General features: G+C 38.2%; 1 protein-coding gene across 4 annotated transcripts in view; it reads right to left on the bottom strand.

Moving 5' to 3' along the window:
- rin2a (Ras and Rab interactor 2a) overlaps positions 1–12061 on the bottom strand; it is a 65524-nt gene that overhangs the window by 9906 nt on the left and 43557 nt on the right. For all 4 annotated transcript variants that reach the window (XM_061791143.1, XM_061791141.1, XM_061791140.1 and 1 more), the window contains 3 exons: positions 3659–3967; positions 681–812; positions 405–568 (listed from right to left, as the gene is read on the bottom strand). In XM_061791143.1, the coding sequence (XP_061647127.1) occupies positions 405–568; positions 681–812; positions 3659–3967 (605 nt within the window). The remainder of the gene's footprint in view (positions 1–404; positions 569–680; positions 813–3658; positions 3968–12061) is intronic.

Raw genomic sequence — 12061 nt, 5'->3', positions numbered from 1 at the left:
TAGAGCCCTGATTTCATATATACCTGTGGCTAAAAAGCCAACCATAGATGCCAAAATGCATGAGTGCAATCAATGAATGGTGAGATCATTTCCTTTCTTGGTATTATAATACACTGACCATGGCAATCTCTTCTTTATTGACAATCGGGCCATGTTTTTGTGGTTCAATAAAAACAGTGTGGTGCCTCAAAATGTTGTTTACTGATAAGAACACCAGGGGTCGCAGTTTTTCCATTGCAGGAAGTTGGTATGTGCGCTAGGGTCAATCGGCAGGTGAGTGGGTGTGAGTTAGCGACTGGAATTTGTTTGCGATTGTTCAGTTCAGTCGCGCTCGGCCGCGTCGCTCAATGTGCGGCGGGTCTTAGTTGTCCTATACGTAGCATAGTACAGATTGTTTGACTTACTTGGAAGTCGTCAAAGGATGGCGCAGAGTGCAGGGTGGTGCGTCGATGGTGCCACTGGTGAAGTGTATTCCTGGTCTCAGAGCTCAGCACCCTGGCTGCCTGCTCCTCCTGGAAGTTTCGGATCAGAGACATTGCTCCATATGCACTGGTCAGATAATAGCCACCTGGACATCAACAGAACAGAAAACATATTGTACATACAGACACAATGCAACAAGCTCTCTAAGGAATATGGAAGAGTTTGCAGAGAAGCTGCTTCAGTTTAATTAAACACACCTTCTCCGTGAAGCAGCGAGGGGTCCAGTAGCTCCATCATGTAAAGTATCTCATTGTCCAGCTGTGGTATGTCACATTGGGCCAACACGTAGGTGAGCATCGGCAGGAAGTCATCCGCACCATACAGACGCCCTGAGACGCACACAGTCGCACGCGCACACACACGAGGATGAGATCTATTTTCAACCATTACTTCTTTACTTATGCTCCGTTCATAATGTCAACAGCAGCACATATTATTATTCAAAATAGGATCGTAAATCATTTGAACTTTTCCCCTCAAATATTTGTGTTCTTTATCGTAATCATCTTGTCTCTTGACTTGTATTTATAAATTCCCTTGCCAAAAAGGATTAAAGCACAAAACAACAGGAAAAGAAAGTGCTGTCAAAAAAACTGCTCCAAAAACTGATTGCACATTAACGTGTGATTCATGTCTAAAAAATTTAATTCATGTGAAGTTGTGAGTCCCAAAATCCAAAACTACTACAACGTCCCAATTTGGGACGTTGTGTAAAACAAATGAAAACAGAATATAATGACTTGCAAATCCTTTTCAACCTATACTCAATTGACTACACTACAAAGACAAGACATCTGGTTAGGATGCCCCCTGTACGCCTGCCTGGTGAGGTGTTCCGAGCACGTCCCAGAAGGCTCTGAGGACGACCCAGGACACGCTGGAGAGACTACGTCTCCGAGCTGGCCTGGGAACGCCTCGGGATCCCCTCGGAAGAGCTGGAGGAAGCGGCTGGTGATAGGGAAGTCGGGGCTTCCCTGCTTCAGCTGCTGCTTCCATGACCCGACCCCAGATAAGCGGATGAAAATGGATGACAAAGACATGATATTTAATGTTCAAAGTCAAACTGATAAACTCTAGTACTCGCACTCTTACTACGAAGCCACACTGTTGTAACACGTGGCACTGTCTTGCTGAAATATGCAGGGACATCCCTGAAAAAGTAATTGCTTGGATGGCAGCATATGTTGTTACAAAACTTGTATTTACCTATATGTTTCCCAAAACAATTTGAAATGTTTCTGGCAGCATTTCTGGGTGACAACTGACAATGGTTTTCTCAAGTGTTCCTGAGGCAATATCCTTTACATAATGATGCTGGGTTTTAATGCAGTGCCACCTGAGGGATTGAAGGTCACGGGCATTCAATGTTTATTTTTGGCCTTGCTGCTTACGAGCAGAGATTTAATAATAATACATTTTCTTTCAAGTGCCTTTCAAAGAACCGAAGGAAACTGAACAATAAACTGGTTACAATTACAGAGAGAAAATTAATAAAATAAATTATGTATATATATGTGAACATACATTCACACAATAAATAACCATACAGTATAGACTACGTAAACAAAAAGTAATGAACACAGGGCCAGGTAACTGAATTGATTTTTTTTTTCATTAATAAATGAAATCACCATTTAAAACCAGTATTTGAAGTTCACTTGGGTTATATTTGTCTGATATTTACATTTGTTTGATGATCTTAAACATTAAAGTGAAGAAAACTATCCAAAAATATAAAAATTTGAGAAGGGGGGCAATACTTTTTCATGGCCCTATATCAGATTGAACATTAAATACCTTGCTCTAGTAGTGTATTTAACTGAATATAGGTTGAAAAGGATTTGCAAATCATCATATTCTGTTTTTATTTAGTTTTACACAATGTCCCAATGTTCATTGGAATTGGGGTTTGTACATCCCTGGCACAAAGATTGCAAATCTTGATCCAGTTATGGGTATTCCAAGTAATGCCTCAGGGGGAATTTCAACCTCTGTGTCAGCATTTGTCTTGTAAAATGAAGTCAAGGCATTTATTTCATAGCGCCAATTTCCACAGAAGCACTTCACAGCAAGAACCCCCCTGCAACTAAATTGACCCCACATGAGCCAGCACTTGGCAACGGAGGCAAGGAAAAATCTACTGATCACTATACAGACTACACCATTACTTATCAGAAATATTTTACTGACATGAATTGGGAATTCAGGCACTTTAATGGTAATATTGAAAAATGCAGGGGTGTTAACCAATGTGGTGCCTGTGAGCAACTGGTTGGCCACAGGGGGCCAGCGAGTCACCTGAGGAGGAATTAACTCCTTCACGAACACACACAAACACACACATCAAATATGGATGTCTTGCTGAATTAAGGTTCTTGATGATATTTGTTAATTCTTGGAAAATATTTTTTTCCAAGTCGTATTTTTTTCAGGTTTTTATTGTTTGAATTTATAAATGTTTTTTGTTTTTTTTCAGTTATACATCTTCAACCTCTCAGGCCCATATTTGGCATGAGAGGTGTAGAGTAATAATTGTATAGCGGCCTCAGACCAATCTCGTTTTGTTTTCTGTTTTTGGCATGCCATATTTCAATGAATAGTGATCAAAAACTCACCCAAGCAACAAATTTACATTTTAACAGCTGAAATGGACATAAGCTATAGCATATTATAACTTTGTTATTACACCCACAGGTCATTTTCATATAACTTGATCAATAACAGACATATGCCACTGAATTTGAGTTAGAAAATAATAAAAATTTACTGATATGAGTATTTAAATTATTGGCAGTATTTATCATTCAAAAGATAATTGTTTCTAATAATAATAATAATAAAGTTCTAAATGGATATTTTTCAAACTTTTAATGCCAAAATGTCTTTACCGTTATGTGTCCCAAATGAAGTTTCATGATTTGCAACGTTTTCTGAAGATGCAGCATTAAGAAAATTGCTAAAATAGAAACAAATTTACATGTCCTTAGAGTTAGATGAAATTATATTAAAATGACCCATACGCATACAGTATATTATACATACCGTAACTTCTAATTACTGAGGAAGGAATATCAAAACGTAGCCCTCCAAATGACTCATTATGCTACTAGAGGCGCTCGAGGAACATTAATTAGTAGGAGTGTAGACGTGTATGATTCTGGTCAAGGTACACTACCTGAATTGTCCTCCATGATGGTATAGATGAGTTTGCAAACCCTCAGCAGCATAGTGACCTTCTTTTCTGGAGAGTACAGCTTGCACATGGTGTGAAACTTGTACTTGATCTTCTCTATAGCTATCGGATCTGGTGGCACCATGTCATCCACACCCATGTCCTGCGGTTGCCGAGCTTTCGCCAAAGACATGTTCTCCCTCAGCTCCTGCCATTCCCCGCTGCGCACCTGGAACTCCTGCAGTGCGGCACTAACCATCGGTTTGAGAGGCTTCAGAACACACTTGTGCATGGCCTTCTCTAGGACGTGGTCTGAAAAGAGAAGGGAACAAGTGAGCCAGGGGTACATTGATTTCACAGAACTATCATGGTCGAAAGATTGGCAGCACCACCTAGGATGATATTGTAGGCCAAAATAGGAATAGTTTTGATTACAGTATTTTACTTTTAGGAGTGTAAAAGCATGATTTGTATAAAGGGGAGAACAATTACTCCATAAATATATTTTCTTCTGTCTGGTGATGATATTTCCAGGGTTAAATGTAAAATAAATACGAGGGCTGGTCACTAATGTACATACTGTACGTCGTCATACAGTGGAACCTCTTACATTTTGCACAAAAATTAAACCATCATAATCTGTGATGTCAGTATACAGCACTTATTTTGGCTTTTTTATGATACTTTTTCTGAAAGAAGGAGCTCTCGCAACATAGAATGTTTGAGAGGAAGGTGTGAAGACAACAATTACACTATACACTGGAAGATACTGTGAATTAAGCTAACTAAATCAAAGCAGCAAGACTGAGAGAAGAGATGTGATGTTGATGAATACTAGTTTGCCAGTCCATGACGGAGAAATGTCAGCTCTGTCCAGTGATGATTAGTACCATTACTTTCTAGTTCCTGTTTGAGCTTTTTTGGAATAAATTATTCTGCAATGCTGCAATTATGGGGAGTCAGATGTTAGCCCCTTTAAGGGCAGTGATTCCCAAGCACTGTGCCATGACACATCAGTCTGCAATGAGAGGTCATCAGTTGTGCAGCGAGAAATTATCCAATGTCACTTGACTGGTCCGAAAAATTGGAATTTAAAATAATTGGTTTGGGGTTACGGGGGAGAGAGAATGTGTTAAAGTGTTATTTGCTGTGAAAGTGGCGAGTTAAACTGTTGACTCATCTCATCTTCGACTCCAGTCACTTACAACACCTCCACAAGAGCATTATTATTTCAGTATACAGACATTTTTGTTTTGTGGTGTGCCGTGAGATTTTTCGAATGGAAATGTCTTGGTGAATAAAGGTTGGGGAAACATTGTTTAAGAGCTCCTGAAGATGTCGAAATGATCTCTGCACATTTCTATAACAATTTCCTGTGACTGTAAAAACAATAACACTGCCTTCTCAGAATTGATGGAGCACACTGAAAAGGAAGATTTATGAGGGTAGGACAGCAGTATAATTCCAAACAGAAACTCTGGGATGCAATTCCTTTATCCTCAAATAAGATTATGTAATCCCCTCACCTATTTACCCATCGCTATTTGCAAATTCACCTATTTACGTTGTTTTCCCCTGTGAAACCTTTCGCCAGGTATATATGCTGCGAAACTCACCTCTTTGCATTTTTGTGCTTTTTAAAATACCGTAAAATGCCACAAGCTGGCGCCAAATCCCTGTCTGATAGGAAATTATTACATTGGACATAGTACATTGCTGCCAAGGAACAATCTTGAATTGACGAGGAACTACTCTTAAATTTAGCCTACATTGTTAGCGGATTAAATTACGAGAGTCTTCGCTTTAGGTACATGTACACAGACACTTCGGGTGCGTTTTTTTTCATACTATCGTCTATCTTCCATTAAACATCTATAAGCCATTTATTTTAAGAGCAAATGTTGATAGAAGCGTTTGAAATTATATAAAACAGTTATGTATGGTTTAAACTATAAATACAGGCAAATGAAAAAATTTTTTGGGGGGTGTCAATTAACTCACAACAGGGCTCCGTCCATACCCCCAAGAATAGCAGGTAGACACTATTTATGGATTTATAGATTAAATGGATGAGAGAACTTATAAAGGCAATACCAATGTTTTTTTGTAAACATGCATACTATGCAAATATGTTTTAGGGTTGAAAGAGCATTTAAAAAAAAAAGTCAGTGTTGGGAAAGTTATTTTTCTTTACAACTATTGTTCATAATTTTGCCAACAAAAATACGGCTGTCTTCTTGTTTATTATTATATATATATTATATATAATAATGTATATAATAATATACTGTATATATATATATATATATATATATATATATATATATATACACTGTATATATATATATACACTGTGTATATATATATATATATATATATATATATATATATATATAAAATCTACAATGGGATTTACAATTATATATTGTAAATTCCATTGATTATTTAGGAAAACAAAATGCCTAAGAATTTGGAACACAGTGCATATGACAGTATTTCAAGATCAGTCTATTTGAGTATTCCAACGTCAACATCACTGTCCTTATCTGTCTTGTGCACACAAGAAGCCACAAAATCAGATAGAGAGTCAAGTATACTGTTGGTTCTCTACAGTATGTCTTTGCTGCTTATATTGTCAAGTGCGCAACCCAATCTCCACAAACTTGAAGCTACGACAAAGAAAGAACATTGACTGTGTTGTGACGAGAGGAAGAATTCTAGGGAAGAGAAGAGTGCACACGAGAACCGGGAACGTGCCAACATCACTTTTTTTCTGCTTCTCAGCTCGTGCAGTCTGACTAACACATGCCATGATATCATTCAGACAGGATGGAAACCAAACCGCAGCACTGCTGAATAAGGAGAAACATGTCAGTCTTTGTGTGCACGTGTATTGCTGACTATACTCCAGAATAGGGTCAAGTCAGATGTTTTATTTTCTATCTAAGCATCTGCAAAAACAAATTCTTACTCAGCACTCATCATCACATAAATCCCACTCGTCCATTCTTGTCGCTATGAATCATTCCATTCTACCTCGATCAGCTTACATTTTTTATTCCTTCTGTTGCTGCCTCAGCTCAATTGGAACTAAACTGCTTGAGATAGATGTGTACTTACACAAACAACACATTCTCACTTTCCAATTCAACTCCAAACTGAATAAGAGCTGCCAGTAAGAAGGGTTTGTATCTTTACCTGCATCAGCACAATGGTTGTTTACTTCCAAATGACGTTTTCTGTGACACTCAAAACCATCCTAATCCATAGAAAATACAAGTATGTAACAACATTTTGTATTAGACAATGGAGTCACAGTCAGCCTTACATCCACTTATCAGTCGCACACAAGCCCACACTGGCATAAAACAGCTGGCACAAAGCAGGGCCTCTTCCCACATGAAGTAAACATCCTCTCTATTCTCTAGTGGGGCTTCACTGTTTTTTTTTTTATTATATACAATCATTATGTTTGTGGTGTACTGTGTTCTACTTCGTCAAAGCACTTTGTGAAAATGTGTTTTTAAAGGTGCTATTATTATTATGATTATTATTATCCTCTTTGAGCCTCAAACTAAACAGCTGTAATGCGACAGCTGTACGAGGGAAACACCACATTGTGATAATTATCTGAACAAAATGATATGAACAAAATCATATATTGCCAGTAATATATTTCTGCCCTAAATTGTCAGATGACTTAGGACCTATGTATACTATGAGTAGGGTTGGGCATCGAGAATCGCGAACCGATTGGAACCGGGACTAACATTCCGGTTCTCCCGGAACCAACGCTCCGGAACCAACGCTCCCGGCACCGTTCAAATTTTAAAATGTCAGTTCCCAGTTTCGATGGCTACAGTCCTCCCACCACAAAGAAGAAGTGGTGAAAACCAACAAAGAAGCTGCGAAAACCAACGAAGAACAACGCGCACCAAGGAGTGCTTGTGCCCAACGGCGGCAGCCAACAAAACTGGGTGTTAACTTACTAATGAATGACCAGTCGCTTCAGTGCAATATTTGGAATAAGATTATATTGTGCAAGGAGGCTTTCACGATGTATAGCATCTGATGCGCACCGAGCCTCAGCCTACACCGCGCTGAGCTTCAATGAAGTCAACTCTCAATTGGGTGAGTGAAACAATAAAATACATCTATGCCAACATTGAGACAGCTAACAACGTAAACGGTTGCTTGCACTTTTGCACTGATGCCGTTTATTTTAGTCTTCAAACCAACGTAAGCGCGGATGACAAAAAAAAAACAAAAAACAAAAAAGGCTTAACATTGGGCGAAGACTTCGCCGTAGCAACTTTACATCACAATGAATTGGGACAAAATTCACATAAACGTTGTCTCACAGTATCACAAACACTAACCTTGTGCCTCATCGGTAGGTAGGGAAAGGAATCAGCGTTTTATAGCATTTGAAAATAAAAAGGCTACAAGCTTAAAACAGGAAGTGAAGTTAAAAATTGCACATAGAGTATAAACCATTTGACGTGTCAAAACAGTCCTACATAACTACTTTAACAATGCGATATTTAACTTTTAGCTGAAACATTAGTTAAACATATTAAGTCAATTGGGTTTGTTCCACACACATTGCCTTTTAGTTCATGGGTTTGAGCTTGGTACTGGTTATAAAGAACCTCAAGTCAAATGTTCATTTTAGCCTATGCTGCGGGCTGCTAAGAAAATGGATGTTCATAATTTGGACACCCTTCATTTAAACCATGACAACTTTTTTGACCCAGCCCCCTATAAGAATCTGAATCTATAATCGTTTTGAACCGGAATCGAAATAAGAATCGTAACCGGAATTGCTCAAATTCAAACGATGCCCAACACTATTTATAGCACAGAGACCTGAAGCAGATGTTTTATTAAACAATAAAAATATGACAATATAATTGGGGGAATTGAATGTAGGGCTGCAGCTATCGAATATTTTAGTACTCGAGTATCCTGCAAAGCTCTCTCCTGTTTGGGTACATAACCCATTTTCTTTTATTGCTCTCTGACCACATTTGCCACGTTTTTCACCTACATGACTCAAAGTGTACCACTTACAGATCAGATGGCAGTATACTGGCCATATGTCAGTGAGTACACTGAGAAAAACTTTTAGGCACCTTGTATTTAAGTGACGTCAGTGTTGGGAAAGTTATTTTTCTATGGGAACTAGTTCAAAAAAAGTTCAGTTCACCGTTCCAAATAAGAACTAGTTCATAGTTCTTTTCTCTCTCAATAGGTTCCTGACGGGCTATTACCCTCAAAATACTGGCATTTAATTTCCCCCGTGTTGCCACCCATTCAATCCACCCTAGTAGCCAGCTGCAGCTTTCACCCTACAGTCTCAAAATGGCAACACAGTATGACAGTAACGATGGTGAAAGGACATTGATAACTTTACGTACATTCCTAGCAGCTCTGGCTGATTATATTAAAAAAATATTTGCTCTGATCTACTCTTATATTATAAAACAAAAATTTCATTTTATGACAGTGTGATCTTACAGTGGTTTAACTAAAGCATTCTGATACAAATAATTTTCCTAGTAATCCATCCATCCATCCATTCTTATCAAGCCGCTTATCCTCACAAGGGTCGCGGGAGTGCTGGAGCCTATCCCAGCTATCATCGGGCAGGAGGCGGGGTACACCCTGAACTGTTTGGCAGCCAATCGCAGGGCACATATAAACAAACAACCATTCGCACAATTTAGAGTTTTCAATTACCCTACCATGCATGTTTTTGGATGTGGGAGGAAACCGGAGTGCCCGGAGCAAACTCACGCAGGCACGGGGAGAACATGGAAACTCCACACAGGCAGGGCCGGGAACGGAACCCCGGACCTCAGAACTCTGAGGCAGACGCTCTAACCAGTCGACCACCGTGCCGCTCCTAGTAATCCAGTTTTACAATTATACTGTCATTCACTCCCATTTACGCAGTGTCCCTGAACGCACATCGCACACTCACCAGCTGCAATGTAAACATGAATGGCGGCAGCGGCCGCACTGAATCGGTTGCCAAATACAGTGTTTATGATACACAAAGATGCTGAGTATGACGGCTGAACCCCGGCTGAACACACTATAGACACATAAATCGTCATATGTCGGGGGATAAACGGTTTATCCCCAGACATTTGAGGGCTCGTGTATTTGTATTCATCTTTTATCTATTCAATTGTTTTTCAATATACAATTTGTTTTATAAATTAAAGAATAGATCAAAGAAAATTGACATAAATGTCATTCAATTTTAAGGAAAAATACTTTTATCACGATATATATCTTTATCAGAAAATAAAAGGAAAACTCATGGGCATATCACACAGCACTATTTTATGTTGTTAATATAAATTGTGCTTGTAGATGTAAAACCTTTTGTTTGCACTTATTCTAGGGTCAGAAGTTTAAGAGCCATTTTTACTTTTGTATTTTATAAGATACACTAGTTGCATCCAATATACACAATATATTCTGCTACATTTAGTGACAGTGAATAAGAGCATTTAGAATTTGTTAAAGATAACTTTCCTTACCAAATAAACAAAACATGTTTTAGCTCGCGTCTCCTCTTGAAATCAGAACCTCACCAAATTTTAACCTTACACTTTCACAATGACGTGTCAAATGTCAATGTCTTTTTGTTTTAATTTGAGTATGAAATACATTAATTGAGTTAACTGATGGTCAACATATACCGTAGCAGTATATGTCAGACAATCAAGGGGGGAAATGACTATCTGCAGTTCCTGCTGTGCGCGCCTTGGCCTCTTAGGGGCAGTGTGGTGCGATTCATGCATGGAGCTACACATTTGCAAATAAAAAAGAACAACATCGCGATAAAACATTCAATTGAACTCGTTTTGTACAGATTAGGAATTGTAAATGCCTGTCAGTATTGTTATATTACCAGTCTGTATGTGTTACGACAGAGTTTCTGTATAAATATTTGTTATTTGAAGGTAAATCCTACCCGTGATCTAATGCTAATTCTAGCTAGCCCATCAATGGGGGCTTCAATTGACTTAGCATTAAGCTTGCAATTTCTAAAATCATCATGTGTCTTGTATTTAAAGATACAATGTGTAATTATTTTTGTTGCACTTTTTATTTAACAGTACACTAAACCTGGGGAGTGAAAAAAAAAAGCTCGCTCAGGGAGGGCAGAGACTGTGTTTGTGTGTGTGTCACGTACACACACACACACACACACACAATCTGCGTGTCACTTTCAGTCACTTATAGTATACTGTACTAAAAATATCCCAAAAAGTTACATTGTGTGTAAAACATATTTATTACTGTTCCATTCAAACTGTCTGTACAATTAATAAAGACTCGCGCAAGTTAGAGCCTGAAATAAATTATTTGATTTTACAATACATATTACAGAAAACATTGATATTTGAACAGTTGAATGATAAGAATTTACATGTAAGAAAATGAGCATCACAGAGCTGTGTTTGACTCTCCACGTTCCACTGTAGACAAGAGGTCAGTGTTTTGGATTTAAAAATAGCCTACTGTAATCAGAGGCGTTTCTGAGATCTGTCACAGCTCTCCTGATACAGATTGCTTACTTCCTGCTGAAGTGACACAACCTCAGTATAGCTTTTCTACCTGCCCTTGGGTCAAACAAAACAATTCAGGTTGAAGGGAATAGACCATCTGTCTGTCTCGAGTTGATTAACAAATATGTAAGCAAGGGTGTTTCCCGCACATTTTTTTATTACAGTCGACTACTAGCCAAGGAACAACACAGGTGACTTTGTTGGCAAGGCTGTAGTGACTTAAAGCCTTTTTTTGCTTGTTTTCTTTTTTAAACATTAACACATTACAACATAAGACAACGACAATAATAGTCAAACAAATGTAAAAAAAACGGCAAAAATTGTCAAAGATATGCCAATTTTTGCAGATTTTTCTCTCTGTTGGAAAAAATATTGTAAAACATGTTCTACCTGTAATTCATATCTTTATTATTGTAAGCGTTAAGAGACAAAAAGAAAAGTTATTTTATTCATTATATGTTTAAAATTAATCGGCTGATTAATCCGTTATGGGAATTTTACTCTGTCAAATATTGGAATCAGCATCGACCTAAAAAATTACATATCGGTCGGGCACACAGAGACAGACGTATGCGGGTAATAAATGGAATATTATGCAGTCTGGCAGGCCTAAAAACATGCAGCATGTCCAATAACTATTATGTTGAATGCTTACAAGCGCTCAATCTTGCAAAGTTTAGCAATGTATTTTTTCCCATGTCAATGTTCTTCATTCACAGCAGAGAGCTAAGGTGGATAAATCTGGAGCTTTCGATTGTTTTATTAGGGGTACTATGGTGAATGTATACGTACTCTTGTTTTTTTCACTGAAGAACAT

Source organism: Phyllopteryx taeniolatus, chromosome 11 (genome assembly GCF_024500385.1).
Source record: "Phyllopteryx taeniolatus isolate TA_2022b chromosome 11, UOR_Ptae_1.2, whole genome shotgun sequence".
NCBI classification, from domain to species: Eukaryota; Metazoa; Chordata; class Actinopteri; order Syngnathiformes; family Syngnathidae; genus Phyllopteryx; species Phyllopteryx taeniolatus.
This window is presented reverse-complemented; position numbering and strand designations above follow the sequence as displayed.